The sequence below is a fragment of the Python bivittatus genome, unplaced genomic scaffold (genome assembly GCF_059951505.1).
Source record: "Python bivittatus isolate LINGU-HERP-01145 unplaced genomic scaffold, Pbiv_v1 ctg000680_np1212, whole genome shotgun sequence".
Taxonomy (NCBI): domain Eukaryota; kingdom Metazoa; phylum Chordata; class Lepidosauria; order Squamata; family Pythonidae; genus Python; species Python bivittatus.
This window is the reverse complement of record NW_028277095.1, coordinates 3,653,786-3,672,659: the sequence shown is the minus strand read 5'-3', so window position 1 is coordinate 3,672,659 and position 18,874 is coordinate 3,653,786. Positions and strand designations below refer to the sequence as shown.

The 18,874-nt window shown below is 38.3% G+C and overlaps 1 protein-coding gene across 6 annotated transcripts in view; it reads right to left on the bottom strand.

Annotated features, from left to right (window-relative positions):
• PPP3CC (protein phosphatase 3 catalytic subunit gamma) overlaps positions 1-18,641 on the bottom strand; it is a 68,891-nt gene extending 50,250 nt beyond the window's left edge. For 2 of the 6 annotated variants that reach the window (XM_088151866.1, XM_088151867.1), the window contains exon 1: positions 18,255-18,639. In XM_088151866.1, coding sequence (XP_088007992.1) covers positions 18,255-18,309 — 55 coding nt within the window. In that variant the 5' untranslated portion in view covers positions 18,310-18,639. Of the gene's footprint in view, positions 1-18,254 lie in introns of all 6 variants that reach the window. The other 4 variants (XM_088151869.1, XM_088151865.1, XM_088151870.1 and 1 more) reach the window with 3 other exon arrangements.
• Positions 18,642-18,874: the final 233 nt, after the last annotated feature.

Genomic DNA, 18,874 nt, shown 5'->3' with positions numbered 1-18,874 from the left:
CCTATTTTTACTTTCTTCACAACAATAATATTATGGAAAATCTTATTAAATCTTTGCTAAAATCAAAATATATTTTGTTTATTTATTTATTTTGTTCATGTCTTTCCAACTATCTACCAAAATGATAGAGTTCAACTGATATCAGTTATTTTTGACAAATGTTACTTCCCTTAATCAGTACATTACAATACATTGATTCATTCTGGAAAGTCAAAATATAGGAAGTAAGAAAAAATAATTCTTCTAATGGAATACATTTTATTCACTTACTCAACAACTAGTTTAATGGATTAATTGCTACTCATAACAGTATTCGCATAGCCAGAGTACAGGAATGAAAATCAGAACTGAATCTAGAAGGTATACTTGCTAGGACTGCACTGGCATTAGATTCAATGGTGATTTGACTGAACCTCTGTAACTATTGTTTTTAAACTCTGGATTGATTTGAAACATCAGATCAGATCTGAATTATCTGATTTATTCTGATATCATGATTCAGAAGGCTAAATTCTTAGTAGAATGTACAATTTCAATCAAAGCAGGGATGAAGTCAAAACATCAAAACAAATCAAATAATTCAGATCTAATTTGATACTTCAAACATAACCAAAATGTAGTTTATGGAGTTCACAAGGGAGATGGCCACCTTAATGAGCTTATTTTATAGAACTAAGAATAAGCACAACAAATGCTTATTTTGCACTGAAATTCTGAATAAATAATACTTGCTTATAGGAACATCTAGTTCAGAAGACTAGAACTCCAATGAGATTGATTAGCAGTAAATTGAAAAACTGCTAGAAAATACTTCTACATAGAAATGTAAAAGTTGGGGAGGGGAGCAGAAAAATAACACATTGAGTGTCTTCCCCCAGACACTAGGAAAAAACATTATTTCTGATTTTTTCTGTGTTTTCCGCCTGGCTTCAATCTGTTACTAATTAATGTCTTATGATACTTACTGCACCACAAAATGCAGTGACAGCTAGTAATAAATGGCTTTAAAAGGGACCTGATAAATTCATGGAGAAGAAACCAGAGACTAGTGTTCATTCCAGGTTCAATGGCAGTTGTCATTCATCCTAGTTGTCAAACGATGAACACGGTATAAGGATGAAGAGATGCCTTCACATTCTGCTTGGGCTTCTGGATGATTTCTGTCATAGGCCTCTTCTGACATTCTTATGGATCTTAGATATTTTAAAATATTCTGATTATTCTGACTACTTTGGAGTTGCCATGGACTTTGAACTTTCCTCAATCTTTTTACAGTACATAACTTATTTCCTAGTGGTGTTACCTGCCCAAAGGAATGCACAATAGCACACCGCATGCCAAAAATGATTATGATTATCTTAAAGATAATTTCATGTAAATAAACTTGAGGAGAAGAGCAAGCTTCTGATTATAGAGGGATTCTTCCCTTGAGCACATAATAGAAAGGTAGGGACTAAGTTAAGAGGCTTCTCTCAAAGCAACTGATAAATTAAGCCAGCATTTAAGATAACTAGTATTCACTGCTGGAAATGGGAGGAGTGCACCGAGATCCAGTTTAGCCTTCCAGCAGAAAGCAAAAAGTTATTAGACATGTCAGGGAATTATTACCCTTCAGTGACTGGAAAACAGAAAAGCAATCTAGACAGCACAAGAGATACTCCCACCCGTTGGTTGTTACAGAATTTAAGAACAGCAAAGAAGCGTTTTATCCTTCCTCCCTGCAACTTCTGCCACATCCTTCAGGATCTCTGCCCACATTAAATTCCCTCCCACTCCTGCTTCTCATCACATCATCCTACCAAGCTTCGGCTTGCCTGCTAAAGACCTCCATTGCTGCTCAGGCAGACAAAGCCCACCCCCGTCCCTTCAGATTCCTAGCAATGCTCTCTCCCATGCATTTTTCACAGCACTGCACACCATATAAACTGGACCATCCACCTGATCTAGCAGAACATTCCACGCTGTTGACATTCCTGTATATAACCTGATCTTTTTGCTTTAACTGATTTAGCACCTCATGTCATTACTATTCAAAAGTGAATGATTACAAACGCTTAAAACCACTGAAACGGCTAGAGAGTTCTTAACAAGATGGAAAATTGTGATAAACCTAGGATTTTACAGTACTGGCCTAGGAGCTAGTATCTTTAGACCAGCATTCAGCTTTAGACGCACCATGATTTACCTAAATAGCTCAATTTATCAAAACAGACCAGCCTTCAGGTCTATTTTAAGCTAGCACCCTGCCCTACTTCCCACAGGATCATTACCTAAACCAGGAGCCCTCCTTCTTGCTCAGAACCGAAGAAGCGACGTGAGCAGAGAAAATGACTCAACACCCCATTTTGTTCTCATTAAGCACTGATGGTGAGATTGGCATGGAACCGGGATGTATGAAAAGCACTTCAGAAAAAGGATTTTAATATCACTAAGTTTTCTTGAGCAAGGTTTACTAATATTAAGCTGCTTTCTGTAATGAATAAAACATTTCATGGTGGCATCATCATTTAGAAAGTTCTGGTACGCCTGTTAATTTTTTATATTAAGAAAGTTAGTAATGTCTATTTAGCTCTGATGAACATTGTGTAACGGGCTATGTTTTTTTAAACTGCCCCCCCCATGTTAATGAAATTTCACTGGATACACTGTACTGCTGGGGACTTTTACAACAGTATGCATGTTTTGTCTTAATATATACTATTTCATGGTTTAGTTTTCAAAATTATGTGGCATTACTGTAAACACATTTTAAGAATTCCTTGAAGTGTTTTTTGTGGGGTACAAATACCTCAAATATGTTAACATATAATATTTCTTGATGCTTATCAATTCACAATAGTGCAAAAATCCATTATCTGAAAGAACCCTTCAAGGAGCCCGGATGTGTGGTAGATCCAACATTAAAAACTTTCAACTGCTACAAAATGGGATAATTACTGCCTTCAAAACTAAGTTATTTTGAGTTATTTTGTTCTGTAGGACCATCAGTAAGTTCACAATATCAATAAATTATCAACAATATTCACAAAACCATACTCTAGTTCTACAAAATTTCTGTTAGCAGCATTTCCTCCTACATCACTAAGACATGCATTTGAGGGTATAAAAATGATTTTAAACTGCTACACATCCACCCTTGCAATTCCACTGGCCCTGACAAAATAGTCCTCTGAGGGCCTTTTACATGCACTGATGTCAGATGACCTTTCTACTCTGTAGTAATATGTTTTAATTTCTTAGCCAGATTTGCTATATAAAAGGAAAGAAATTATCTTTTGAAGTTGTTGGCAGCAAAATGAAGACATGTCCAAGCACTTGTGAGTCCATGCAAAAACAGCAAGCTATCCCTGTAGCTGTTAAGACACTCAGAACAAGAATGATGGCCTTCCAATTCAGTCAACTGCTTGAATTAGGACCTGAGCTCCTAGTTACTTCCTCCTAGTTATGCAGGAAATGACAAAAATACATGCTGTTAATCTTTTACATCGAGCATGGCTCTTGCCCACAAACCAGAAGGGCTGATGTTACATATCCATTTCTTTATATTTATAAAGGTGGCTCTGAAACCTGAGCATCCATCCAATCCTGGCTTACAAAGTAGATAATGCAATGTAATGGTTAGTTAGACTAGAACTGGGAAGACTATAAGGCTCACTGAAAAATCCTGGACCAACTACTATCTCTTAGTCTAAATCTATCTCACAGGGATGTTGAGAGAATAAAAATAAAAGAAAGGGAAATAATACATACTGCTTTAGAGTTATGGTAAGGCATTTTATTGCCAGAGGTACAACAACAAATGGTACTCCCCATACTCATACATTAAATTGCATAGTACCAAGCAGAGTCTATTTATTTGGACATTGAGTCAGAAAATCCATATCCTCTTCTATGAAAAAAAATACACTAATAAAAATACAGATACGAGAAGTCACAATAAGTTATGTCTGTAGTTGTCTCATTCTGCCTAATATTAGGGTTAAGCCTACTTCCACTTTTTAGAGGAAAGGCAAGACAAACATACAGTAAAGAATCCTGTGACCTTAGCCTAAATTAAACATCCCTAAGAGGTTGCACTGTCACGTTTTGGGTATTTTTCTGGCTATACCTCATTTTAGTCCCATCCACCATGTGACCTCCACTCCATCCAAAGGATAAAGAATGCAGCTCTTAACATTCCTAAACATTACTGTTTCCTGCCCTATGAGAAATAATTTTCAATTAGAGTGTACAACAGGGGTTCCTAAACTTTTTACCATCACATCTCCCTTTTGTGTAATCTTAACGTACAAACCTTCCTAAAAATCCAAACAACAAAATGAAAACAAATGAACAAAAAAAACAATATAATGAAAATTTGGGAAAGGTGGATTGTAACAATATTGTTCACACCTCCCCTGGACTCTGTCTGCACCTCCCCAAGGGAGGTACACCTCACAATTTAGGAAACTGGTTTACAACAAACTAAGGAAACTATCCGGCAAGTTAACTGACAGTACAGAAACACAGGTCTGCATTCTTATATTAGTGCTGCTCATTCAAATACTATTTGCTCAGAATTCGAGAGTAGGTCAAGGCTAATCTTTTCTGCTACCTCCATCAATTTTTAAATAAGATCTTAGCAGGTTCAGATTTATCATCCAACACTGCTTAAAACACATTGCATGAGGTCATGTGTAGTTTTATTGAGCAGAAATAAATTAAGGTGATAGTGTTTGCGTCCTCTCAAACAGAACTACAGTATGTACATCCTTGTTCTTAAACTGCAAGAAAGGTATAATGAATGTTAACACTGTCTCATTCTTCAGTTTTTAGGGCATTTTGTCTACCAAAGAAAAAAGCCGCTATTGTTACTGCAGAAAGCATAACTCCTGAAATATTTTTATGAACTGAGTTTGGAACGTAATCTAGGCAACTACCCGAAACCAAAAATATTCGAGACTCAGAACATCTGATGCAGAATGAACTACATTCTGCAGGTTATATGTAATTAGACTGCCTACAGCTGAGAAAGCCAATAAAGACATTTACAGTAGGATTTCAGCAACAGACTGCCAGCACAACTGAACAGGACCAGAATTCAAAATAAACATGCAGAGCACAAGATGAGCACTTGATATTTCCATATCTAGTCACAAAACAAGCTTCAGTTAAGTGAGCACGTTGTTAAAAGCATATTACATAGACATAGTCTACTTTCTTTCTCATTGGTGTGACAAAGAAGTCTTCTTGGCCTGGTTCTTAGTGCATGTACAGAGTTCCCCAGTTGACCTAACTTTTGAAATTTGGGATGAAGCATATGACAAATCCCATTTTAGTTCTGGAAGAAAACTAAACTTACAGAAAAGTAAGCAGTGGCTGAGTTGTAAACTGTTGATATGCCAAAAACTAATATATACCAAATCTTCTTATTTAACTAGAACATAAAATATATGCTACAATGTTCCTTCATATAGGGCAGGGTCAAAGTGGTCAACACCCAAGGGTCGATGGAAATATCCATTATTGTTGTTGTTATGGTTGGTCGCACAATCAGCCAGATGTTTAGACTGGATTTGGCATTTTTATCCACCTATTGAGTCCTTCCCAGGATCTGGGATAGGCATTATTATTATCATCATCATCATCATCATCATCATTATTCATAGTGCTATTAGTTGAAGTTGTATTTATTAAATTATTTTCATATAATAAATGTTTGGGAGTTGATGAACAATCTGAAACTGCATGAAGGGGTCAATGAGCTGAAGAATTTGGGGACCCCTGATATAGGGAGAACACAAATCAATCTGTATGTTTGGCTAAACACTTCAAGCATTAACAAATATAACCCAAAGATACACTAGGAAGGGGAAATCAATCAAGGCTGTTAAAGTCATCATAAAACCCTAGTATTTCCAAAAAGCTTTTTTTGAGGCTCAGCTCTGAAATCCTATACAGGATGACTCTTGTCTTTGAATGGAACAGTAAATTATCCTTCTACAGATGCTAGTCTTCATGCATTCTCTCCAACGTTTGGCCGAAAGCTGCTAAATTCACTGCTGTCTAGCCAAGCCTGAGGTTGATCTAGGGCTGACTGCAGGTCTGCTACTTTTAACTTGGGAAAGGGGTTTTGGGGGGAGGGGAGAACGAAAGATAGGTGCCTCAGGTAAAGTCAGAACTTACTTGAGAGAGACTGTTTATTCAAAACAGCTTCCACTGAGAAGCTTCCACACTCAGCTTTGCTTGGTGTACCTCCTATACAAGGAACACTAGAGTACGTTATTGATCCTTTCCATGCTTTGATTTACAAAACTATTCATCCACTGCCCAAAAGACAAGTCATCATATAAACTGCAGCCTCAGAACAGCAAAACAACTTTCTGTGTTCTGTCCTGGTTCTGTCAAATCTTGTTTCTCTCTTGTTGCCATGTATCGTCCATAGCTGTTTGAGAAATCTTGACTCTTCAGTAGCATTCCTTTCCTAATGCCCCTTTGTGAGAGTACCCTAACACCTCAATTTAAATGAAATGTTAAATTCTCTTTTGTTAAAAGTGCTGACAGTCTGAACTAAAGCCTTATAATCATTGCCTCCAGTATGCACTATTCAAACACAAGCTTACCTTTAAACCTCTACCTTTGCTATATAACTTTGCATTTAATTGTGTGCCTTATTCTTCTGATTTACATTTTAATTTTTCTTCTATCTGAGTTTATTAATTCTCTGCTACAATATTTCCTCCAGCAATCTTTTGGACACTTTGAGTCTAGTATACTTCTCTCTGTGTGTTTTAACTACTTAGATAGTTTTCAAAGAATTTGTTGTATATGCAGTTACTGTGCAAATTCACAAGATGCACTTCTGCCAAGGACAAAAGTCCCTTGTGTTTAAAAATGTAATCTGAGGTAGTCAGTCTTCTGGTAAGATGTGGTGATACCAAAAGTCTTGGCTCTTCAGATCTACAAGTGTTTACATTTCTATCTATAATCGTGAGTATAGACAACTAATGCCATAGTCTTGGGGAGAAGGAAACATACGTATCTAGGTGCATCTTAAAATCGTAACCAAACAATTTAACGAGAGCTACTGCATATGCATAGTATACATTAAAAGGAGCCCAAATTAAGGGTTCCTAATGTTAGTGCAGCCTAAATGAAACTTCTGACTAAGCCAAACACAGTAATTTCAATTAAAACCTAGAGCAAGCAAATAGAATTTATATCAGAGAGATGCAACAAGAGTGAATTGCGCTTGTTGTAGCATAGTACTTTTGATAAACATAACTGTATACTCTAATTTCAGCACAGGAAATTACGTCCTTTGGTAACTGAATTTATGAAGATTTCACCTACTATATACTTACTCTTATTTTGGCTATGGCACTTTTGGAAAACAGCCTGGGTGTCTTTTTCACTGAAGAGCAAAGTTGTTATAATTAAATAAATAAAACCACACAAGATATGATGCAAGAAGATCCAAACTTTGCTGGAGGCTGTAGCAGTAGGAAAAAGTTAATAGCTTTCTTCTCCCTTGTGCTTTTTTAAGAGTTATTTATTTGGATTTGGGGGGGCATATAAGAGGTTAACCCAATTTAGGAGCCTTCATGGGCTCTTTTTAAGCTTTAAAAGATTTGGGATGGGGAAGAAGTATCTACCATAATGTATAACCATGCTACTTAGTTAAGTGGTTTTCAGATTTTGAATCTTAAATCCTATCAAGATAGAAACAAAAAGTACACATTTTCAGAGAAGAACAGATAGGTATTGTGTTATAATTATCAGTGTGGTAAATTCTAAGGAAAACAATTGCAATATACTACCAATATGTAAGAATTATTATTTTGTGTTTGTTTTATTAACTTTTTACTGTAAGAGGCAATGTAAGCCCCTTAGACTCAGTTCACAACGGAAGCAGCCTATAAGCCTGAGTAACCAAGTAAAGACATCATTTTAAATAATGAGAACCAACTGGATTGAAGAGGCATATACTACTGTAGGAGCAGTATTCTCCTCTCAAGCCCAGCAAGGCTGACAAACTCAGGAAACAAGAACCACAAAGATTTCTGGAAAGATGTTTACTGCTGGTAAGGTAATGGAATAGAATCTTGAATGCCTGTTGAACTATTTCTCCAGATGAACTTATACCCAGCATAGTTACTCTGGGTCTTTTTCAGATTTCCTCCCTCCTCTGGACTAAGGAATCTTTTCTGTAACAGTCCACCTCCCTCCTGTAACAGTGTTGTTCCTTCCTCCATTATCTGTTAGACATTCCATCACATCCACTAAGGCCAAACCAAAATATACAAGTAAATAATCAGAAAAAAGAGCTCAGTAGTGTGAAATCTTATTCTCTTTTGACTCCAAAGCCCAAACTGTTCATAAGCCATTCCTCTTTCAGACCAAGAAACATTCTCCTGAAATCCTTGGTTCCCTTTGCCTCATCATACTTAAACTGGCTACTCTGCCCTCCTTTCCCCACCCCTCTCTCTTGAAGAAGGAATTTAAGTCATGGGCCACCTAAATTACTTCTGTGTCTTACCAATTAGAAACACCAATCTGGCTGGATGACAGATGACAGATGTAGTCTTCCTGTTTTTTTGTTCTTTTTCCAACCATAAAGGTACTAAGGAGATATTCATTAGGACTATGCAGAACATTTAAAAGAAGTATCTTCCAATGAGAAGACATGCAAATTAAATACTGCTCAGAAAATGCTGTGTATGTGCAGGAACAGTTCAACATCTTTGAGCTTTGTGAAAGATGTGGCTGCTTTAATTATTCTGATTGATACATTGTTATGCACAACCCTAAAAACATACACTACACTAAAAAAACCTGATGTACATTGGTATCAACAGTTCAGCTAACATGCCAAACAATTTAAGAAAAGCAAAATTTTAAAAACTGTTTTCATATCGATACATTAAATGACTTTAAATCAAGTAAGTTCATCCTCCATCACCAACTCATACAATCTTTTCAATCACACAATAGCAAATGTCATTTTGCTGCATTACAGCTGCAAACACACAGATACATTTATTGTGCAGTACTAGTCAAAGATGTTTTTCATTTCCTTTATAAACATCATTACTAATTGTTCTGTGTGTGAAACTGAAAGGCAAAATCCATTATGAATACAGACATTAACTCGTATCAATGAATCTAAGATTTGCCAAGTTGGGATCATTGATTAAAAATCCATTTACCTAATTCTACCCTTTCACAAACTAGGTTATTACACAATGTATTGGTTTACACTCCAATATTACAATTAGCATACTACATATCAGGATGAGAAAAATTCAGGGAAGGCCTTTACATTGTTGTGTGTTAAGCCACAATCTGCTTATTCAGAAAACCCAGTTAGATTCATATAAATATATAGAACCCAAACACGTACAGACACATACAGTATGGCTTAGTGCAATATATAAACTCATATTTTTTTCCCAAATCTATCTGCTGTTTGTCTTTGAACTGGCCAGTGTATCACTACAGTAATTATACCACTTCCTTTCCTTAGTTATGCTAATGGTTTCCAATTCACATTAACTCTTTTATGTTTTTTCTGTTTGCATAAGTTACTGTACATTTGCATATATAAACTACATTCAGTCACATTATAGGAACCTCTTTTAGAAATGTGTTTATTGTTGGGCAACACCAACACATAAAGGAAAACCACAGATGAAACAACCAAAAAAATGACTAAGTACCTTCTCTTGTCCTTTTTTTTTTTAAAAGAAAAAGACTACTACAAATGTTGACAAAACGTCGCATGCATGGATGCATGTGTGCGTGTGCATATGATTTTTTCAGGGTATTTTCCTTCTTTTTTAACATTAAAGTTAATGAAGTCCTGTCTTTTTCACTGCTGCTTCAATAACCGCCTCCATATTTTAATTTCCTAATTTCCACAAAATAACATGTCTGAAGTTAGTCTCTTTCATATAATAAGTGATTTTGTTTTATATCCAGGTCTGTATTTCTGGTAGTACTGGAACAGTTTTTTATTCATTCCTCATGGTTTTTTTCCTCCAAGACTGCCCTTGTCCATAATCTTTATATACAATATTTAGACAACATCCGTGCTCCAACAGTTATGGATTCTTAGCATTCTGTTAGAAATGTCAGTCCACTTGCCCAAGAGTAAATACAGTAAAGATATTCGGTAAACCCACATTGAGGGTACTAGATAGTCAGCATTTGTTAGGTCTTGGTAATAAAGTTTTATGGACCTCTAAACTAATTGATCTGTAAAATGAAAAGCCATTATTTTTAGCTTTTCTCATGGAGGATTTCTGCTTCTTGTACTTTCTTTTCTTCCTAAGCTGAAGGCTAAACAGATCACCTGGGACTTTGGTTTTTCTTCCATCAGCAAAAGCTTAGAGTTCTTTTGCCATTTTCTTCTTGCATCACTGTGCTTTACACTGTATAGGAGCTTCTGCTGATATGTTTTTCTAGGAAAAGCTAAACTGGAAACATTTCCTGTGCGATTTCTTAGTACAAGTATAGAACCTGTTTTCAGGCCCAAGCCTCTCAAGATAGCAATTAAAATGCACTGAAAAGGATTTCCTGAGATCAGAGGCAAGTTGCACTGAAGAGTAGGAAGCTTTTGTGTACTGCACATAAAAATAATCCCCTTGGATATTTTGTAATCGGTGAGAGGATAACTTTTTCCCCTTCAGTGTAAGAATACAAAGTATGAATGATTTAACAAATCAGAACCAAGGTTTTGTGTATATCAGATTAACAAATAAAATAGTAAAACTTGGCATATTCATGAAAGTTAAATGTATTTTAAATCTATTTAATTAATTATTGCACCCTGTGTTAGAGACGCAGGTGTAAACTGTTTCATGTTTTATCAACTGGAAAACAAACCAAATTGAGATTGCTTATTCACACATACACACACACAATACTTTCCCCATTATTTGGGCTGAGAAACAACATCCTGAATCCCAAAGATTTACAGAATTCTACATAGCCAAGAAAGGCTTCCCCACGGCAAACTTCTTTTAAACAGAAGATTTTAAAAAGCGGTTTCTTATATGCCACCAGAGTTTGCAACCAAGAAAAGTCTGCTGTTATTTTTTTAATTACTGGCACTTTGAATTAGAATATCTCGCTGAATTTTGGTCAGTAGATTCAGCACTTTCATATCAAAATAAAAGAAACATTGATTAAGTTTTAGAAAATGTAAACCATGTACGTCAACAGCAGGATAAATAAGCCATAGCACTATTTCCTCTGAAATCCCTTGGAAAGAAGCATCTTGTCATCATTCTGGAAATATTTTAGTCCCTTTGCACGCCCAGGTTTTCACAGTCCTACCAGCTCTGACTACCTATTTGAATTTACTGTCACAGGATATACAGAGAACAGGTACCTTACTTTGAAGAATCGCAGTGGGCATGACTCATAGGGATTCCTTCTAAGATACTATGGACAAGTTTCAAAATCTGTATTCCAGGCTCTGTATATTAATTTATTATAGTCTTCTTCTAAGGAGTTCTTGCTGGGGACATTAGGCTAGTAATTGAACTACATATTACCTTGGCAACTGCATATTCCTAAATCAGCATTTGCCAGGCTAACATATGCCAAGGAGAAATTTAAAGGGAAAATCAGCAGGCAAGAAGGCTTGCTTAACCCTTGCAGATTCCTAGCCATTCCACTATTTTTCTCTTAGAAAAACTAATACCTAGTTTCAGTCATTGGCATAAGAAAGAAAACATGGCAATGCAGAAGTCACAGATAGCACTGAACCATAAAATACTTCCTCCCACGCACTGAGTTTCTCCTATGAGACTTTCCCTCTTGCCACATTAGTTCCACTGTGATGGAACTAATAAGCCAGTGACTAGCCCAAGGACATGTGGCTTTTACACCTCAGCAGAGATTTGAACTCAAATCTTCCTGATTTACCATTCTCTAAACCAAATTGTTCATGGGGAAAATCTATCAATGTGGTCACTAAGAGCCAGCAACGACTTGATGGCACATAATCAATCAAGCCAAATAATTCTCTGAAAACTTAGAAACTGCACTTAAGTTACCCTGCAATATGGCACTGGGATCTGTTGCTCAAAAGCGTAATGGATGCATGCACATCTTGGCCATTTCACTTGCACACTTCATGTAACCTCTTTTGATCTTCATTCTGATATGGAATGCTCCCAGGGAGTTTGCCGCAGTTTGATAAAATGTTTCCTATTTTTCAGGAGTGCCACAGCTTTCTACTTACGAAGTAAGAACATTTTCTTTGCTTTCCTAGCTCTTGGATGTAGATAGCACCACCACAACCAGCCTCCTCCCTTAGTCATGAACAATGGGTAAAAAGAACCCCTTGCTGGTTATGTGAAATAATAACAAAGGAAAGCTTGAAGGAGCTGAATGATAGGACCTATATCAGCAACTTGTAATCTGCATTGTATTATGTAGCATTCCAGATATCTATAAACTACTTGCATTATATTCAGCACAATGAAGGCTCCCTGAAAGTCTTACAAATTAGTAATTAGTTTCTTCTGTACTAATCAGACAGCAGCACCTGGAATATTTTCACCTGAAACAAAGGAAAAGCCTCAAAATACTAATTTATGATATTGCAGCCATGTACAGTAGCCAGATCTCTAAAACCAATTACATAGTCAAATACAGAAAATGAGTGGTTAAAGAGAAAACTTATTAGAATGACAAAAAATCAAGTCTTTTCTTTTTCTTTTTTAAAAAGCACAGCTCCCCACCTAAACTATTCTCTACAGCTAATTGAAGTCATTTGTAGAATCTTTCCTATCTCCTTTGTATACTGTAGATTGTATGTGAAAACTGAACCATGATTCATCTAATAAGTATAATATGGTATTCTATGTCTTATAAACATAAGTGGTCATATAAAAAAGTCATTTTAAAATGAGTCCACTTTACAGCACCTGCAGTGGAACAGAACATAAAAAAAAGACTAATAATTTCCTTGCCATAAACCAGACAAATGACAGTTTTAAATTTCCAGCGTCCTACATCCTATACATATATTATTTCCCACTTGATGCCCTACAGATGTGCTAGGGCAAATTCGAAAACATTCAGACCAGAATTGCAGGATTCAAAATAAAATAAACCATCCCACAAGTTTGCTCTATTCTCTAATAAATATGGACAAGGTGCTAAATTAGAGCTTTTAGCAATATGCCCACTGTTGTAATTATTCATTTTTTTTTAACACTAAAGCCTTTCCAAAGCTGGTGCCCTCCAGAGGGATTGGGATGGAAACTCCCAGGATTCACAATAAAGGCCATGACTGACAATTCTGAGAGCTGCTGATCTAACTCCTTTGGTGGATACCAGCTTAGGAGACCATGACTTCACATGTGGAGCTTTAAGTTCTTTTACACAATCATCAAACATTCCAAAACCTATTAACTAACTCATTATCATGCTTAAATCCAACTCTTTTACAAGGAGACACACGTAGGACTGACTTTATTTTATCTGTGAATCCTCTGAAGTAGGTTAAGGCTTAGACTTATTGATTGGCACCATTCCCTATCTCATCAGTTAAAATGTCCTCCTACAGTTGTCCCAGATTTTCAGACAGCTAGATCTAGAAAGTCTGCAAAGATACATTTAAAATCAATCTTGGTATTCAAGAGCATCACAGGCTAATGAAGCAGATTTCACAATGAAAATTATGATTGCTATGAAGTGAGATAAAGTTGTTTCATCACTTAAATGAGGCAGGTGTTAATAGGGAAAGAATTCCATTATAGATTATTCAATTCTTAAGCCCCACAGTTTGGGTCACATGATCTGCTACTATGACTCTCTTTTGACCAGATTTTATTTTAGTTATTAATTTTGTTCTGGAAGACTTACTGGTTTTTGTAGATGTTCATGTTACTCTGGATTATATACTACATTCCAACAATTTGGAAATTAAAAGAAGGGGAAATGAAATGGATATTGTGCAATTTTATAATCAGCAAAAATTAATAAAAATGATGCCACAAGATTAGAAAGACACTCATACTCTTCAGTTTGATGAACTTTTTATCATTACACATCTTGAAGAACTACATAGAAAGATGTTTCTTAAAGTGATTTAATTAAGAATAATTTAATTTTGTGCATGTGCATCTATATAAAGTAATATTAATTTAGACTGGTATTGGAGGGAGTTAATGTTTTTAATGAGTGCTTAGTCCTTCTTCCTTTCCTTTATTTTTCTCTTTGAATATAAAATAAAAAAGAAATAGCCTCACAGTTGAAAAAAAGTGCAGTAGTTTTGTCAATTTCCACTGCAGCTGGGTGTATTCATCTGATTAGTCTTTGCTACTGGTGCTTTCTGCAATCATGTTAAAATTATATCCAACTTCACAAATGATTCTGATGTGCTCTTGAATTTTTCATGCTACAGACCACATACAGATAATGCTGTAATACTTTATTCTACCCAATGTTTGGAAAGCCAGACATTTTAGTGCCAAATTTACAAGAATTTCACAAAGGATGTGGAAGCAGTTCTGCTTAAGAGTTAATTGCCAAGAATCTCCTTAAAGATATTCTTGAAGGTAATTCATTGCTTTAAAAATGATACCAGCAAAACAAATTACTGATCCTCAGCAAGTAAATGCAATGTTTGGCATGAGTGATGGGTTCTAAGCATATTGGGTGGGTGTGAATGAGCAGTTTCAATAAAGATTATGAATAGCACAATTAAGAAGTGTTCTAATGTTTTCAGGCACAACAGAGTAATAGACACATTGAACAAATACATTTTTCAATATTTAATAGCATGGAGATATTTTCACTCAATAGCTATCAAAACTTGAATTTCTCCTCTAATCTCATATTAACTACAGCAAATATAGTTAAGTACTTTATTATTTGCTAAAAGAAACCAAACTCCAGTTTCCAGTATACTGATTTGACTGGATCACATTGCTAATCAGTGGCAAAAGGGTGGAGGGGACAGGAAACTAAGATTCATTTATAGCTGTTTTATAATGGTGTATTTATGTAGCAGAAATTTACTCTAAAATTCCCAATCTATTTTCTACACTAGAGGTATTAAAAACTCATTTGCTAAATGCAACTCCTTAAATCCTCGTCTAAATGTGTTATCTATATGCATTGAAATAATGTACTTAACGCTTTATGCATTTTGTTTTCATTTTTCTTTTGAAGAATCCGGAGCAATGCATAAGGTACCTTTTCCACATCTACCTTCTGAATTTTCAAAAGCTGATCTGGTGATGAGTTGGTGATTGCCCAAAATCACCCAGTGAGTGCAGTTCTGAAGTTAGTGCTTCCTGTTCAGTCTATCGCTCTACTACAGTAGAGATGTCCTAGCCCAAATCCTTTGCATGTAAACTCTTCTGAAAACAGTGAACGTAGCAACAAGTATTCCAGCACAGTATCAGCCAGTTAGCCACTATACTTTCAGCAGCACAAAAGCATCCAAAAGTTCATATATTATTAAGCCATAACTTGTTTAACAATTGTTTACTGAATAAACTACAACTGGCTGGGTTCAATCAATGCACTAAAACCAAACATACTCATCATGACAGAGTACTTTATATACTATACCAAGATGCCTCCTAAATGATTTAATCAGCTTTTTATTATGTTTTAGCCATCTCTCTCTACACAGTTACAGGTAAACAGGTGTCCCCCCACATCTGCTCTGATCATTAATAACCCCAAGAAAATTATTAATCTACAATAAGTACTATTGAGGGACCACAAACCCAATTCTCCAAATAAGCATGCACTGGCTAAGGGAGATGAAAAAGAGAGAAAAAAAGATGTTTTAATTAGATGTAGACGAATGGGCAAGGGAGAGGGAAAAAAGGAGAATATAAAAAATAAAAATACAGTTTCAGGATGTCTTCCTTGAGTTCAGTACACTTTGGCCTATCAGCAGTAATTTTATAAACTCCATTAGGTCAACAGAAAATCTCAAGGCCATGGAACCAGTGAATGGGTTCACAAAATCAAGCTAAATCGTAATGTTTTTCTGACATTGGGTATGTTTTGTAACCCAATCATTGTTATTTGTAAATCATGATTTGATTTAGCACAATGTATAAATCCAGCCATTGTAGACTACTTAAAAACCATGGTTAAGGGAAACTACAGTGCATCACAATGTGTGAGCAGCAGAATCTTTCAACATACCATACAAAAGACATATTCATACCTTATTGCTAACTGGAAACCCCTTATGGACTTTTTGCGTAAAACAAAAAAAGACTTATGATTTATAGTTTTGATGACTAGGATTATAGAAAGAAGAAAGTTATGTTGCAACCATAGAGTAAGAGGTAAATTTATAATTGTACTTATAACTGCTGTAAAGAAGAATGGAAGCTACTTCTTTTATCTTTTTTCTTTCTTTTCTATTTTTCTTTTACTTTCCCCCCCTTTCTTGCACTTTTAGCTTTCTTTTTGATTTCTTTCTTTTTCTTACTTTATATAAGATTATATTTTATCTTCCTTTTAAAAAATCTTTAATAAAAGTGAATATACAGTACATTATATATATGGAAGACATAGCCATACCAAGCTGCAAAGTACACAATATAATGTAACTGTTCAGACTGGAAATACTATAGAAGAACAGAAAAATGGAGAATAGCTCTTACAAGATTATTTGGCAAATGTCTAGGAACACCTGCAGCAGAATAAAATAAAATAAAACCAAATCAATTGGCCATAATAAATATATGCATCCATCCAACTTCTGAGTTTTTGTAACTTAACTAGGTGCTAACTGATTATTTATAACAAAGTATTATCATTAAATGTACTAGTTCATTCACCAGTAACAAGCATGATATATTGCAGCAAATAAATTAATAAGCTAAATCAACACTGTAAAGGCCTCTCCTTAATCCAACATCTTCTCAATTAACTTTTCCATACTCTTGTTTATTAATTATTTCCACTATCTCCAGTTTTTTTAAAAATGGCATGTGCCCTTTCAGGTACATAACAGGGATGGGGAGGGGTGATTCTCCCAACCATTAAATACACAAACCCCAGAACAAAATCAGCAGTCATAGCAGCTGGCAAGACTTACTTGCAGCATACCTTTATGCCATGGTAAAGCAAAGTCTTTTGAGACTGAGGGGCCTGATGACACCATCTTCCTATACTAATCACCTGGGGGATGGGATGGGATGGGATGGGATGGGAAGGGAGCCAGACAGCTAACAGACAATCCGCAATATGTCACACCTAACTTTCCCATCAGTAGATACACATTTCTCCCTTTCAAAATTCATGCTTTGCTTAGTGCTGATCTACATACCCATATCACTCTTTAAAAACGGCAAATTCACCAGGTATCAACAGATCATTAACCGACCACCTGAACGAAACCTTCACACATAATCTCTGAACAGCTCTAAGGGGCCAATCACAGGAGAAAGGCAGGATCATCATTACCTGTTAATGACCTGCCACTCCAAGCTGCTGCCGCCCTAGTCCAAGACAGTCGTACTTGAATTACAGCGGCTTCCGAACGGAATCCTCTTTGCCCTCCCGTACGCCCCTCTGACAGCCCTGCAGGCACCTCAGAGGCACAGGAAAAAGGGCTTCCACCGGGCGGGAAGGCCGCTGAAATCCCAACAGCCAGGCACGAGGATCTCGCTCAGCCTTTAATCCGCTCCAGGGACGCTTCCCCAGCCCTGCCTCCCTGGCTCCAGCCTCCCTTCCGAGGGGCGCAGCGGCTCCTTTCCTCCCTCCAGGGGAAGGGCGGGAGCGCCTCCCCCTTCTCAAAATCACCGGTGACTTTTCTTCTTCCTCTTCGGCTGCTCGTTTCCCACCCCGACCAGCATCCTTATCCGACCACGAGAAGAGGCCAGAAATAGCTCCCACCCCCACATCTGCACGCTTCGCGGCTTCTGCAAATCCTCCCCGCTGCAGGAAAGAGGGTCCGCCCGCCTCCTCCGAGCCTGGACCCGGAGCCGCGCTGGACCCGGCGGCCGGCCCCCGCCGGCGCCGACGAGGCCACCGCAGGGGGCAGGACGGGCTGCTCGTCTCCCTCGGCCCGAGGGGCGCTCCGGCCGCCACGAAGGCCACGCGGTTTCCAATTGCTGCCCTCAGGGGAGGCCGCTTGGAAAATAACCGCCTAAAATGGGGCCCGCGGCCGCTCGGCCGCCCGTCGCAAGGGGGGCAACGGCGCCGGTCCGCGCCGCCCGCTGCTCCCCGGGGCCGGCAGCCGCCCCTGCCCGGCCGGCGCCCCCGCCGCCCCTCACCTTTCACGATGCGCTCCGTCGTGGACAGTTTGGTGCTCTGGGCGCGCCCGGACATGATACGGCTGTCCCGTCGGCTCCCGGGACCTTCCTGCCTCCCCGCGGGAGGGGCCGGGGCTCCAACGGCAGCAGGGGCTGAGCAGGCCCGGGCGGCGGGGATGGTGCCGGCCGCGGCGGAGGCGCAAGAACCGGGAAATCCTCTCACACAGCCCGGGCGGCGACGGCGGCGGCTCTCTCCACCCGAGCCCCCCGCGCCTGCCCGCTACCGCGCCTGCGCCAGCGTCGTTCCGCGCTTCCCCCCTTCTACGGCACACAAGGCGCAAGCTGTCAAGGCCGCCGTCTCTGGGCTTCCACGGCGCAGGCGCAATCCTTCTCTTTCCCGGCTGACACGCTCTCCGCCCTCCCCGCCTGCGGCTGTACGCAGGCATCCGGCGGAGCTGGCTTAGCCCGCCCTATGAGGCCGCCGCGCGCTTCCTGATTGGCCTCTGTCACGCCTGCGCGCGCCGAGGAAAAGGCAAGCCCCCGAGCACGGGGGCGGAGGGAGGGAGGAGTCGGCCTCCCCTCCTTGCCCTTCCTCTCAGTCACGTGTTCCATCTGCGGGCTAATGGATTTCCCCATCCCCT